This window comes from Propithecus coquereli, unplaced genomic scaffold, assembly GCF_000956105.1.
Source record: "Propithecus coquereli isolate 6110/MARCELLA unplaced genomic scaffold, Pcoq_1.0 Scaffold251, whole genome shotgun sequence".
Classification (NCBI taxonomy): Eukaryota; Metazoa; Chordata; class Mammalia; order Primates; family Indriidae; genus Propithecus; species Propithecus coquereli.
Window position 1 is genome coordinate 2,496,983 of NW_012148075.1, and position 14,633 is coordinate 2,511,615.

The window sequence follows — 14,633 nt, forward strand, 5'->3', positions numbered from 1 at the left end:
AGCTAGGCTGATGCCACGGCACTCTACTCCGGCAACAGAGTGAGACTCTGTCTCAAAAAAAAAGAAGTGTGATGTTTCACTATTACAGTTTCAGGCAAAGATGCACTAAAAATTTTTATTTGCTGTAATAGTTTCTTGTCACAGAATATCATGAGGAACAAATTTGAACTGCATGCCATGTTTGGATGAACCCAAAACAATTTGCTTTGCATAAGTACACCAAGTAAGAGAGAGAAGAGGCAGTATCTTCCATGGTTCTTTAGTCTATTGTGTGCATGAACTATTTCCATAAGTTTTCATGCTGAGCCTTTATTTTGCCCTAAAATGTCTTCCTGTTGTATAACTTTATTTTACAGTTTTAGTTTGAATGCACGATAAAAATGAACCAAAAAAGGGCTGAAAATTTTGAGGGAAAAATTATAAAGATATAAAAAAGAAGGTGAATTAACCTTTATTACTTTATATACAAACTATTTGCCTTCATCAAATGGTTACTTATAAAAATTTGTTTTCCATATTCAACTGATACATTAAATATTTTTCTACTTGTGAAAATGATTCAAGTATCATGGGTTGGAATGAAATACATCATAATTTTTCTCATTAATATTAGTGGAAACAATTTTCTCATTTAATAATCTTTCACTTAGCAGCAGGGTTTTTAGGAATAATTTAAATTCATTAAACAAAGAGTAGCTATATTTCCTCCATTACCAAATGTAACCACATTGTATTAATATATCCATTTGTTTACTTGTTTATGATCTATCTCCCTCACTAGATTATAGGCTTCGTAAGTGCAGAAACTTTGTCTTCTTTCTCTTGTGACATGATCTAATTTACATTTTAAGAAGATTACTCTGTTTTCTGGGTAACAAACGGATTCCAGAGGGCAAACATGGACCACAGTCAATTGTAGTAATCCAGGTAAAAGCTAAAGGAAACTAGAAGTACAATATCAGCAGAGGAGATAGAAAAAGAACAAGCAAATTTGGAATTTGTTATTATTTCAGAGGCAGAAATAATTTGATTATTTAGAATGCAGAATCAGGTCAGCTTCCTATCTTGAGCTGATGTTGGTGCCACTAACTGAAATGGCTAAGACTGGGGGAGGACCAGACTTGATGGGAAAGAAGAGACAACAGGGTTTCACTTTCAGACATGTTAAGCTTAAAATGCCTATTAGGCATCCAAATGGACATCAGCAAATGGTTATCAGTTAAACTCTTTGGGTTGGATTTGATCACTGAGAGAGAGAATAAAAACAGAGAAGAGGAGGCCTGGGCTCTGGGACTTGCCAACATGATAGATAGGCTTCCTTCTTCTAGTCTCTTCCCTTGTTAACAAATTCATGAAAGTATTTTTCAATGATGGCATAATACTATCATCAAAAATATCATGACCTATTTCTATACCCCAATGTGTATTGCAGACTTTAACTTTCACATTTGACCATGCTTGCAATATTCAGATCACAATCTCCAATGCAAACAAACTCTAAATACTCCCTCGAAAAAAAATAAATGCCAGAGACTAACTCCAAACCTCCTCGTCTACAGTGAGATAAACAAGAGAAAAAAAAATGGGAACTAAAAGAATAGAGAAGAAAAAAGCTTCTATTTTGAAGGTAACAGAAATAACATCACAAAATACAAGAATAACAGTGCTCTCAAAATAAACCATCCAAATAATGAATATGTTAAATTTTATAAAAAGTATTATACTTTTTTCCTTACAGTTGTAACTACTTAGTCTGAAATGCACAAATGAGCATGTTATGAAAACATACAAGTCTCAGTTCAAGGAATTTTAACAACTCTTCAGGTCTCAATAGAAATGGACAAGGTAACTGCTAGAAAAATAAGGATGAGGTACTTAAAACACCTTCTATTCAGAGATGGTAAGTGAGAAACAGCTAGCAGTTAGGGTGAGGACAAGCAGCGCTGAACTCAATTTATACTTCTAGAACTAAGTTTAGATTAAGGTAGACACAATCTTTACAACACTAAATTCTCACTCCATCTGATTTCCCGCAACACAACAAAGCTCAGTCTCAGTTTAACCCAGAGAAATATAATTAAATTATATTAGTAACCAGCTTTTCTATATTTGACTATAAAGTCACACCCCAAATTTTTTTTCCAACATCATTTATATCACCAAGCTAACCACACTCTCTCTCTTTAACATGAAGGTACTTTCCTAAGTGGAAAAAACCACCTATATTATCTTTGGAAACAGAATATATTTACATATATGGCTAATTAATATTTAAAGAATGAAATCTAGGTAAATGCTACCCAATAAAACTAAATATAATTTATCAACTTTACAAAAAAGAGAGGAAACACAAAATAAAATAAATACCAGATAGTAACTTCAAATCTCCCCGAATTCCAACTTGGTCTCATTCTACATAAGAAGCCAAAGATGATTATGCTAGTGAAGGCCCTGTGTAAGTGTCTCTTCACCAGTATCATCACTGATAGTCTGCACATAGGTATAATAAAGCCCATTAATTTCTACTAAAAATAACTAAGTAAAACAAATACTCTGGGTATAAAAACACATTTTATGCATGGAACATGGAAGACAAGAGGTCATCATACCTGCAACCTGGAAGATACAAAAAATAAGGCAAAAGAACAATATCACTCTACACAGCTGACCCCTCGTTAAATTTTCACTCACTCCAAAAGAGTCACAGGATAGGTAACAACCAGCAGGATGTAAAGATTTAGTTATTATATTCCAACTAAGTTTTCAAGCCACAAAATCAACTCTTCTGAATCAGTGATATGATAGTTAACCTGAAAACTCATTTTAATGTCTAAAAATTGCTAAATAATGTTAGAAATGTTTGAGAGCTGGAATAGCTTAATTACTCTTACCTTTGCAGACACTCAAAATCATACCGCCTGAACTTTGCACTTCATCAAATTTGGCAAGTATCATTTCTAATCTGGGAATAAAGAATAAATTGTGTTTGTTTATTTGTTTTTGCATATAGATTAAATAGAAACAATTTCCTTCATCTCCCTTAGAAAAAATAGTTCTAGGGATTCAGCTAGTTCTATACAACTCTTTTACAATTAACTCACTAAAAGACGACACAAAACTCATCTTTCTTCAGTTGAGAGAAGAAGCCAAATACAAGCAGGACTACATACTTGCAGGCATGTTTGTCAAAAGACAACTTAGACACAAAATGGTTTCACAAATTTCATCATAAAATTATTCCTCCAAAACCATCAAAAATATTCTAGCTTCAATCTTATAATAAATCCACTCAGTCACAAAATACATCTTTAAGAAGCACATAAAAATCATGCTAGGGAAATTGAAGGCAAACATAAAAATAATGAAATATAAAATATGAAAAAACTAAAGAGATTCTGACATGACCGATAATGATGCTTTTTCTATAAACATGACTATTTTCATATAATACCAGTTCTGCTGGCACTTCTAATTTTATACTCAGGATAATTACTCTTTCTACACTTCTGCTATCACTTTTCTTTTTTAAGTTAAAAACATGTTTCTTATTTCAAAAGTAATGTACACCGATTATAAAAGTAAATTAGGAAATATAAATAAGAACAAAGGAAAAAAACCACAATCCTACCATCCAGAGATTTTATTTAACTATATCCTTTCTGATGCTTTTATATTCACATATAAATTTTCTTCAGAGTGAAATGGGATCATGGTGACAGCACTTTTTTTTAGTTTGTTTTTCTTTCACTTTCCAATGTATCATGCTATGACTTATTCTTAAATTCATGACTTGGAGATTCGGGGAAGAATGTTGTTCTCTGAATTATCCTTATGTTTCTGTCACAATTTCATTTCCTAAAACCTTACTTAAGCCATGGTCCACATCCTGTCATTTCTTACCAGTAAATTGAGGATATAGATACTTTTTGAAATGTCATTGATTTATTTCAGTAAGAAATAACTAAAATTTTTTTTAGTTAAAACCTAGGGATTCATTATAATGGGAGTTCTAAACCCTAACCTCACCTCCTAACCCCATTAAATTCAACAAATACAACTATTTACAACTCTGAAAGACACAAGTCTCTTCATCCTACAAAGTAGGATCTTCCACAGGGTTGAGCAGACACCAGGCAGGTTGCCCAGAGACAAGAGATGGACATGAGATGGAAGGGAGCACTAGAATCAGAAGCCGGAAGCTCAGACTGAAATCCAGACAGGCTAGGAACAGAAAAACAGGATTTTGGAGAGCTATTTAAGAAAAAAGCAAAACAAGATGTTAAGAGGCATGCGATGAACGCTTAGCTATAGAGTATGAAAACAGGACTAGGAAATTACGAGAGAAAGCTCAGAGAGAAAAGAGGGTTGGCAAGGGAATTAAGGTGGGACACATAAAACATGCAACAACAAATGGAGATGTAGGTGGCTTTAGTGGAAGAGGGGTTAAAGGAAATAGTAGGCAAATATAATAGAAATAGAGGAAAGAAAGGAAAAGAAAGGAGGAGGGGAGAAGAGGAAAGCAGAGAGAGAGGGAGAGAGAGAAGAGGAGGGGGAGGGGAGAGGAGAGAAGAAAAAGGGGTCAGAGTAGAAGACATCACCCAAAGGTCTTTTGGGATCAGGTTGGGCTGGGAAAGACATACAGAGGAGATGCTTAACTCATACCATTCCTCTTGCTGCCAGCTCTCACTTTACACTATATACTCTTCCTATGACTGTCCTACTCTGTCTTCTCAGTCTCCCTTTCTTTCTAATGCTTCTCACTTTACCAGCTTTCATGTGAAATTAACATATGACTTTTCTTTGGTATTTATTGAAAAGATTTAGTCCACTGTTCAAATTTTATAAGGGATAACTACACACCTTCTTATCTTTAAAGAAAACAAAAAAACAGTATAATTTTCTTTCTATGTGGCCCTTACTGGATCCCTCCAACCCTCAATCATTAAACTCTCTATACCTATTTTAGAAAAACAAACTTATTCATAACAGAGGATCATCACACATATTATCCAGTGAAAAACGAAGACATCTAAGAGCAGAAAGAAGAGTCTAGGATCTTTTAATTAATTCAAGGGGAAAATTAGGAAATTTAATGGAAGAAAAATACAACAGAGGTTGGACTGTCCAAAACATTATAAACACAATTTAGTAAGCCTATAAAGCTCTAGGAAGATTCTGACTCATAGGGTAAGGAGGATAGAATTGGAAAAGCAACTCTAACCAAAGTCTATACTTAGAGTTTAGAGTAAGAATAATAAATCATAACTATAATATAAAAGAGACAATTAGGTATCTCAGAGCTTATCTCTTTTAAACAACAACATAATTGAGACAGAATTCACATACCATGCAATTCATCTCTTTAGAATGTACAATTCAATGGTTTTTAGTACATCCACAAAGTTGTGCAACCATAACATTTTCACCACCCCAAAAACCACATGCCCATTAGTAGTCATTCCCCATTTCCCTTGATCTCCCCAGTCCTAGGCAGCCACTAATCTACTTCCTGTCTCTATAGAGCGTATCTAGGCTGTGAGTTGCCATATCTATTCATTTCATATCAGTGCAATCATATAATACATAGCCTTTTGTGACTGACTTTTTTCCTTAATACTGTTTCCAAGATTCATGCATGTTGTATTATGTATTAGTCACCCTTATTTATGACCGAATAATATTCTATCATACGGATATACCATACCACATTTTGTTTATCCATTCATCTGCTGATGGACATATGTGGATGTAGTGTGTTTCTACTTTGGGACTATTACAAATAATGATGTTATGAACACCTGTGTATAGGTTTTGTGAGAAATATGTTTTCATATCTCTTGGGTATATACCTAGGAATAGAATTACTAGGTCATATGATAATTCTATGTCTAACATTCTGAGGAATAATAACTTGTTTTCCAAAGTTGTTGCACCAGTTTACTTTCCCACCAGCAATGTATGACGGTTCCAAATGCTCTACATCCTCATCAACACTTGCTCTTGTCTGTCTTTTTGACTTTATTCATCCTGGAGTATGAAGTAGTATCTCATTGTAGTTTTGATCTGTATTTCCCTGATGGAAAATGATGTTAAGTATCCTTTCATGCACTTATGGCCATTTGTATATTCTTTGAAGAAATTCTACTTCTTCTCTGTTTTTTAAATTGGGTTATCTGTTCTTTTAAGTTATGGGAGGCCTTTATATATTCAAGATATGCCTCTTTATAAGATCTTTGATTTGCAAGTATTTTCTCCCATTATATGGATTTTCCTTTACTTTCCTGATGGTGTCCCTTGAAGCATAAGTTTTAAATTATGAGGAAATCCAATTTTTTTATTTTTTTCCTTTGGTTGCTTGTGCTTTTGGTGTTATATCAAGAAACCAGTACCCAGTGTTGTCTAAGAGTTTTATCATTTGAGCTCCTACATTTAGTTCTATGATCCATTTTGAGTTAATTTTTGGGTGGGTGTGGTATGAGGGAGGGATGCAATGTTGTTCTTTTGCATGTGGATATCCAGTTTATAAAGCACCGTTTGTTTGTTGAAAAGACTATTCTTTCCCCAATGAATGGTCTTGATGCCTTCAATAAAAATCAACGGACCATAAATATAAGAGTTTACTTCTGGACCTTCGGTTCAGTTCCACTGATCTAAGTCTGGTATTATGTTAGTACCATACTGTCAGAGATTATCTTTTAAAAAATATTTGATAAAGAAAAAATTTTTTATTATTATTTTAAAACTATCTGATTTAATGGCTTTATGAATTATACTTAAGTTTAGTAGTTTTAAAAAAGAATGGTTGTGATATAATTATAAGGGTGGACAAAACCAAACTTAACCTTAAAGGACTGCATCCAACAGAAAATTTGGAAACCACAAATGGGGCAATATTTGAGAAGCAAAAATATTCCTTCTGAAAATTCAAGTTAGAATGCAACTACAATGATAAAAGAATAACTTACTTCAAATGAATGTAATGTTCAGTATAATGTTAACTCTTGAGAAAATATGCTAGTGGAAAAAGGGAAACAGTTAGTAGAACAATAGTCTGAAGAAAGGGGTGAACCAAACTTAATCCATGCTTTACCTTACAAAAATTTAAGAACTCTTTAGCATGTGTGTGATATTTTTAGGATTCAAAATACCACTTATAAAATTATGAGGCCATATGCCAAAAGAACAAAAACACTCTGCTTCTTCAAAAAGCAATGCTTCACTATATACTTCAAAAAGCAAAGATCATGTAATCACATAGAGTCCTTCCCCATTTCCTACTACCTGCTAGAGAAGCATCACAGAGAAGAATGACACAAGCACAGCATACAGGAAAGAACAATAACAATGGGAATCGGAAAGCCTTTAGCTCCTTACCAACTAGCTGTCACTGCTTTAGGTCTCAGAGTCCTCAACTGCCAAATGACTATGCACTTAGAGGAGGGAGAAACTGCTAATATAAGAATGGTTAGGGGTAGGAAGTCATTGGCTTATTTCAGTAAGAACATTAAAGTATTAGCTACCTGCATAAGACAAAACTCCTATGAGGTTGATTCCGACGGGGAAAAACATCAAATGAAGAGTTTCCTCTAACAACTAACATTACTAACAAAACATATGTCAAGAGAAAGGAAAATTATAGGTCGATGTCACTTTAAGCACAGATACAAAAATCCTAACCACTTATGTGTGCACTTAATTTATAACAAAGGAATCAATGAAAAGAGGCTTTCAGTAAATGGTGCTGAATCAAGCGGATATCCACATGGAAAAAAAATTTACCTGAAGTCCTATATCATAGCATTTGCCAAAAAAAAATTCCAGGTGGACTGTAGATCTAAATGTGAATGAAACTTTGAGATAATTATACAGAAGAATGTCTTCATAATATTAGGATAAGCAAAGAATCTTAAATAGGGCACAGAAATCTCCACTCATAAAGGAAATGACTGAGAACTACATTAAAATTAAGAACTTATGCATATCAAAAGATATAATCAAGAAAGTAAAAAAGTAAGTTGCAGAGTGAGAGAAGATATTCAAAACATATATAGAAGTTAACATGGCTTATATACAGAACATATAAAGAAGTCCTACAAATCAATTGTTTAAAAAGACAGACAACCCAATTTTAAAAAATGGGCAAGAGACTTCACAAAAGACATCAAAATGGATGATGAACATCTGAAATAGTGCTTTTCTTTACTAGTAATAATGAAAATGCAAATTACAACCACAATGAAATACACCTACCAGAAATCTAAAATTAGTAAGAAAAAGACTAACAATACAAAATATTGGTGAATATGTAGAATAATGGGAACTTGCAAACAGTGCTAGTGAGAATATAAATGGGTACAACCACTCTGGAAAACTGTCACTATCAACTAAATGTGAACTTATCCTCTGATCCAGCAATTCACTCTTAGATATATTCCAAGAGAATGAATTTGTATGTACACCAAAAATATGTACAAGAAAGTTATTAACAAAATTATTCATAAAAACCACAAACTGAAACAACACAAATGTATATCAATAGCTTGGATTCATAAAGCATGGTCTATTTATACAATGGAAAACTACATGGCTATGAAAACGAACAACCGAAGCTGGAGACGACAATCCAAATAAATCAAAAAAGATAACGGTTAAAAAAAAACCAGAACGTTAACTGAAAGAAACCAGACACAAACGATTATACGGTTCTATTTATGTAAAATTCAAGAACAGGCAAGATACATGTATATTCACTTTGTTATAATTTATAGAGCTGCATACTAATGATCATGTAATTTTCTAAACAGAGGTCATAACCTGAATAAAAATTTAAAATACTTTAATAAAAAGTAATTCCCACCTCTGATTTCCATATGTAAGAAGCTTGGAAATTGCCACTCTGCTGCAACATCAAGTAAAAAGTTAAACAAACTAAAAAAATCAACAACTCTTCTTAGATCCATAAGAGATATGAGGTCAGAGGGCAAACCACTGCCCCCAAAATTGGATACAGATGAATACAAAGGATCACAACTTAGCAGAGCAGAAATCCATCAGTAGAAACCTCTGTGGGAACCAGTGCCAGGATAGGAAAACCTGAACTCCAATTGACAAATTGCTGAAGGCTCAGAGTAGACAACTCAGAGAGTTAAAAACTCCAGGGGACCCAGTCATGAGGAGTGACCCATACATTTTATGACTATTACCTCTGGGAACTCCACTTGACTTTAAGAGTGAATATCAGAGAAACTCCCATCATGTTTCCAGCAGGAGTAATGGAAAAGGAACCATTTTGAAATATGCCAGAGTATTCTGTTCTTCTTAACAATGTTAGTTACTCTTAGTAAAAACTAAGCAGAGCCTAAAAACCCTGCTGGGGTTTTATTAGAGCCTCCCTGACCTAAGGGAAATACCCAAGGTCAGCTGCTCTATCAAGTTTTCCAAATGGAGGAATGGAAATTCTCAACTCCAGCATCCTATAGCCTTCCATGTAAGAAAAGGGAAATGCCTGACTCCAGCCTACTTTGGCCATCCTGTCCCACCTAAGTGAGGGGAAGGCAGGAAAAACTGAGGAACATTTGTGAAGTTTACAGTCCAGAAGCACAAGCACACTAAAAGACTGAGACCTACTCACAGGACTATGGAACACTTCCCCTTCCCCTACACCTTACCACCATGTTACTAAAGGCAGGTTTATAGAAGTTCCTTCTACCAGATACATCATGTCCAGCTATCAAACAAACAAACTACAAGCCATACCAAATGGCAACAAAACAGTTTGAAAAGGGAAAGCAAGTGTCAGAACCAGACCCAAACATGACAGGTATGTTTGAATTTTCAGAACAAGAATTTTTTAAACCTGTGATTAATATGCCAAGGGATCTAATGAATTTAAGTATACAGCATATAAAAAAAAAAATGGATGAGTAAGTAAGCAGAGAGGTGGAAATTCTAAGAAAGTACCAAAAAAAAAAAGCTAGAGACCAAAAACATAGTTACAAAAATGAAGAATGTCTCTGATGGGCTTATTAGCAGACTAGACACTACCAAATCTCAGAGCTTGAGGGTATCTCAGTAGAATTTTTCAAAACAGAAAAGCAAAGAGAAAAGAAACAAAACAAAACAAACAAACAAATAAAACCCACACACAAAAGGACAGAAGAGAATATTCCAAGAACTGTGGGGCAGCTATAAAAGATGTAACATATGTGTAATGGGGAATAACAAGAAAAAGAAAGGAACAGAAAAAATATTTGAAACAATAATCACTAAAAAGTTCCCCAAATTAACGTAAGGTAACAAACCACAGATCCGGGAAGCGCGGAGAACATCAAGCACAAAAAGTGCCAAAAGAACTACACCTATGCATATCATATTCAAACTATAGTAAATCAAAGATAAAGAAAAAAGTCCTTAGAGCTGGAACTCATTCTACTAAGCGAAGTATCCCAAGAATGGAAAAATACACATCTACTCACCATCAAATTGGTTTTAACTGATCAACACCTAAGTGCACATATAGGAATAACATTCATCGGGTGTCAGGCAGATGGGAGGGGGTAGGAAGGGATGGGTATATGCACACATAATGAGTGCAATGTGCACCGTGTGGTCACGCCTGAAGCTCTGACGGGGGGGGACAGGGGGGCAATATAAGTAATCTAAACATTTGTACCCCCATAATATGCCAAAAGAAAAAAGAAAAAAAAAATCCTCAAAGCCGCTAGAGGAAAAAAACCCTTTACCTATAGAGGAACAAAGATAAGAATATCTGACTTCTCATGCAAGCAAGAAGAGATAGAGTAAAATATTTAAAATGTTGAGCCTGCTTCCTTGGGAGCCTTTTTTCTTTTGTGTCACCTGATCAGTCACAACTTTGAAGGAAAAGAATTTTCTGCCATTCGTGTTCAGCTGAGTCTGCCCCCAGGCTCTTCCCGCCCTAAAGACCTGCCAATTCCTCTGTGTTCAGGTGAGCAGTGGGAGAAAGTTGGTTCAAGGGCACCCCTTCCTTATGCAAACAAAGCTTCATGTGAGATTTTGGTTTTGCCTTTGCCTGCCCTGTACTTATTATTGACACATTATGTTCAGTAGAAAGATACTTTATGTTTGGTGTCTAGGGTGTGCATATTTCTGTACATGGATATAAATGTTTGTAGTCTTCCTCCTAAAGAAAACTAAGAATGCTAAATCCCTCTCTTTATCTGAAGTTCCTAGGTCTGTACATCCTCACAGAGCTTCATAACTGGGGCCTCCAGGAATAAAGGATGGAGGGTTCACACACTAGTACCAGAATAATCGAATTTGTAGTTAACAGGATGGTTGTACTAAGTGTATTTTTCACATATTTTTCTTTTGAAAAAATTAAAACCTACAGGTATTCTGACCATCTGGTACAATGAATTCCTATTTGTAGTAGATTCACCTATTTTTTACCATTTTACCATAATTGCTCTCTCCACATTATAAATAAATATATTTGTGATGAACTATTTGAGAGGAAATTGGAAATTCATTGCAGCGATGAAGGTCGACCTTTAAGCACTTGGTAATGCACGACCCAAAGATGAGGACATTGTTTTACTAAAACCACAATACGATTATTTGAACCAAGAAAATTAAAAATAATAATGTCGTCTAATATCTACTTTGTGCAATAAACTAAAATTCTAATTGTTCTAAAATAAAAAAATAAAAAATAAAATGTTGAGAAAAAATCCCCACTGACCTAGAATTCTGTATCCAGTAAAATTATTCTTCAAAAGTAAAGAAGAAATAAAGACATACCCATACAAACAAAAATTGAGGGAAATGTTTAAAAAAAAAAAAAAGAGTTCTTTAAAGAAATAAAATGATTTAGGTCAAAAACTCAGATCTACATAAAGGTATAAATATAACAAAGAAGTACAAGACTATAGCTGTTATGAAAGAAACCAAAGAAGTATGAAATAAATGGAGATATATTCCACGTTCATGGATAGGAAAACTCAGTATTTTCAAGATGTCAGTTCTTCCCAACTTGATCTAAAGATGCAATACAATCCCAATCAATATTCCAACAAATTATTTTGTGGATAGGAACAAACCAATTCTAAAGTTTACATGGACAGGCAAAAGACCCAGAATAGCTAAAGCAATATAGAAGGAAAAGAACAAAGTTAGAAGACTGGCACTACTTAACTTCCAGATTTATTATAAAATTATAGGCAGTGTTGTATTGGCAAAAAAAAAAAAAAGGCAAATGGATCAATGGAAAAAATAGAGAGCCCAGAAACAGACCCACATAAATATAGTCAGTGATCTTTGGAAATGGGGCAAAGTCAATACATTGAAGAAAAGATCATGTTAGGACAAATCGTGCTAGGACAACCGGACATCCATGTACGAAAACATGAATCTACATACAGACCTACAACCTTCACAAAAATTAGCTCAAAATATAACAGGGAGCTAAGTGTAAAATACAAAACCATAAAACTCCTAGAAGATAATATAGGAGAAAATCCAGTTTACCTTGGGTTTGGGGATGACCTTTTAAATACAACACCAAAAGCATGATCCATGAAAGAAATAATTGATAAGCTAAACTTCATTAAAATTGAAACCTGCTCTTCAAAAGACACCATCAAGACAATAAGACAAGCCACAGACTGGAAGAAAATATTTACAGAAGACATATCTAATAACAGACTGCTACTCAAAATACACAAAGAACAATTAAAACTCAAAAATAAGAAAATGAACAACCCAATTAAAAATGGGCAAAAGATCTGAACAGACACTTCACCAAAGAGGATATACAGATGGCAAAGGAGCATGCAAAAGATGTTCAAAATCATAGGTCACCAAGGAAATGCAAATTAAAACAACAATGAGATACCACTACACACCTACTAAAATGGCCAAAACCCAAAACACTGACAACATCAAATGCTGGCAAGGAAGTAGAACAACAGGAACTCTCCTTCATTGCTGATGGGGAATACAAAATGGTACGGCCACTATGAAAGACAGTTTAACAGTTTCTTACAAAATTAAACATATTCTTACCATACAATACAGCAATTGCACTCTTTGGTATTTACCCAAAGGAGATGAAAACTGATGTCCTCACAAAAACTCCACAATCATGTTTATAGCAGTTTTATTCATAACTACAAAAACTTGGGAGCAACCAAGATGTCCCTCAGGAGAATGGATAAACTGGTATATCCAGTCAATGGAATAGCATTCAGCACTAAAAAGAAATGACCTCAAGCCACGAAAAGACATGGCAGAAATGTGAATGCATATTACTAAGTGGAAGAAACCAATCTGAAAAGGCTACCAACTGTGTGACTGCAACTGTATGACATTCTGCAAAAGTCAAAACTATGGGGATAGGCCAGGCATGGTGGCTCACACCTGTAATCTTAGCACTTTGGGAGGCCCTGGAAGGAGGATCACTTGAGGCCAGGAGTTTGATACCAGCCTGAGCAACATAGCAAGACCATATCTCTCCGAAAAGTTAAAAAATTAGCTGGGCATTGATGATACACACCTGTAGTCCCAGCTACTCGGGAGGCTGAGGTAGGAGGATCACTTAAGCCCAGAAGTTTGAGGTTGCAGTGAGCTATTGTGAAGCCACTGCATTGCAGCCTAAGCAACAGAGTGAGACCCTGCCTCAAAAAAAAAAAAAAAGACAAACAAAAAAACTATGGTGACAATAAAAAGATCAGTTGTTGCCAGGGGTTAGGCCAGAGGGAAGGATGAATAGGTAAAGCAAAGAAGATTGTTAAGGCAGTGAAAGTATTCTGTATGATACTATAATGGTAGATACATGTCATTATCCATCTGTCCAAATCCATAAAATGTACAACACCAAGAGTCAACCCTAATGCAAACTATGTATGGTCTTTGGGTGATAATGATGTATCAATGTGAGTTCATCAGTTATAACCAATGTACCACTCTGGTGAGGAATAGTCATAATGAGGGACGCTATGTATATGTGGGCACAAAGAGTATACAGGAAATCTCTGTACCTTCTGTCAATTTTGCTGTGAACCTAAAACTGCTCTAAAAATAAAGTCTATTTAAGAAAAATAAAATAATTTCAAAATATACATACATACATACCCTCCCACACAAATATATATGTTAACATCACTTCATTCATCCATATAAAATAATGTACAATTTTCTCAAATGAAATTCTTATTAGCCCTGGAAGTAGAAAATGAATAGATGAGCAAGTCAACAAAAAGCATACTTATTGGATAACCTTATTATCAGAAAATAAATAGTACTGGAAAACATCTACATGGTAAGAGAGACAACCAGATATGATGACACTCACAATAATAGAATACACCACCACCTATGAAGTGGTCTTGCTCTTTCTGACTCCCCCAGATACCTGACAAAATCTCTAGATCCAACTACAAATTTATAGGATAAGAGAAAAAAATATGTTAAACCATGCCACAGGGAAAGAATCAGCAAAATCCAGAATGGGGGAAACTTTACAGGATAGCTACAGGCTTATTCAACAAATAAAATGCAAGGAAACAAAGTACTGGGATACCTAAATGTTTAAAAAGACTTACAAAACATACCAACTAATTGTAACATAATAGACTTTATTTGGATCCTGATTC

General features: G+C 34.6%; 1 protein-coding gene across 1 annotated transcript in view; it reads right to left on the bottom strand.

The window, feature by feature from the left end:
* The window catches only part of CLASP2 (cytoplasmic linker associated protein 2), a 196,750-nt gene that overhangs the window by 147,706 nt on the left and 34,411 nt on the right, over positions 1–14,633 (bottom strand). Inside the window, exon 7 of the mRNA XM_012646884.1 lies at positions 2,892–2,962. Coding sequence (XP_012502338.1) covers positions 2,892–2,962 — 71 coding nt within the window. The remainder of the gene's footprint in view (positions 1–2,891; positions 2,963–14,633) is intronic.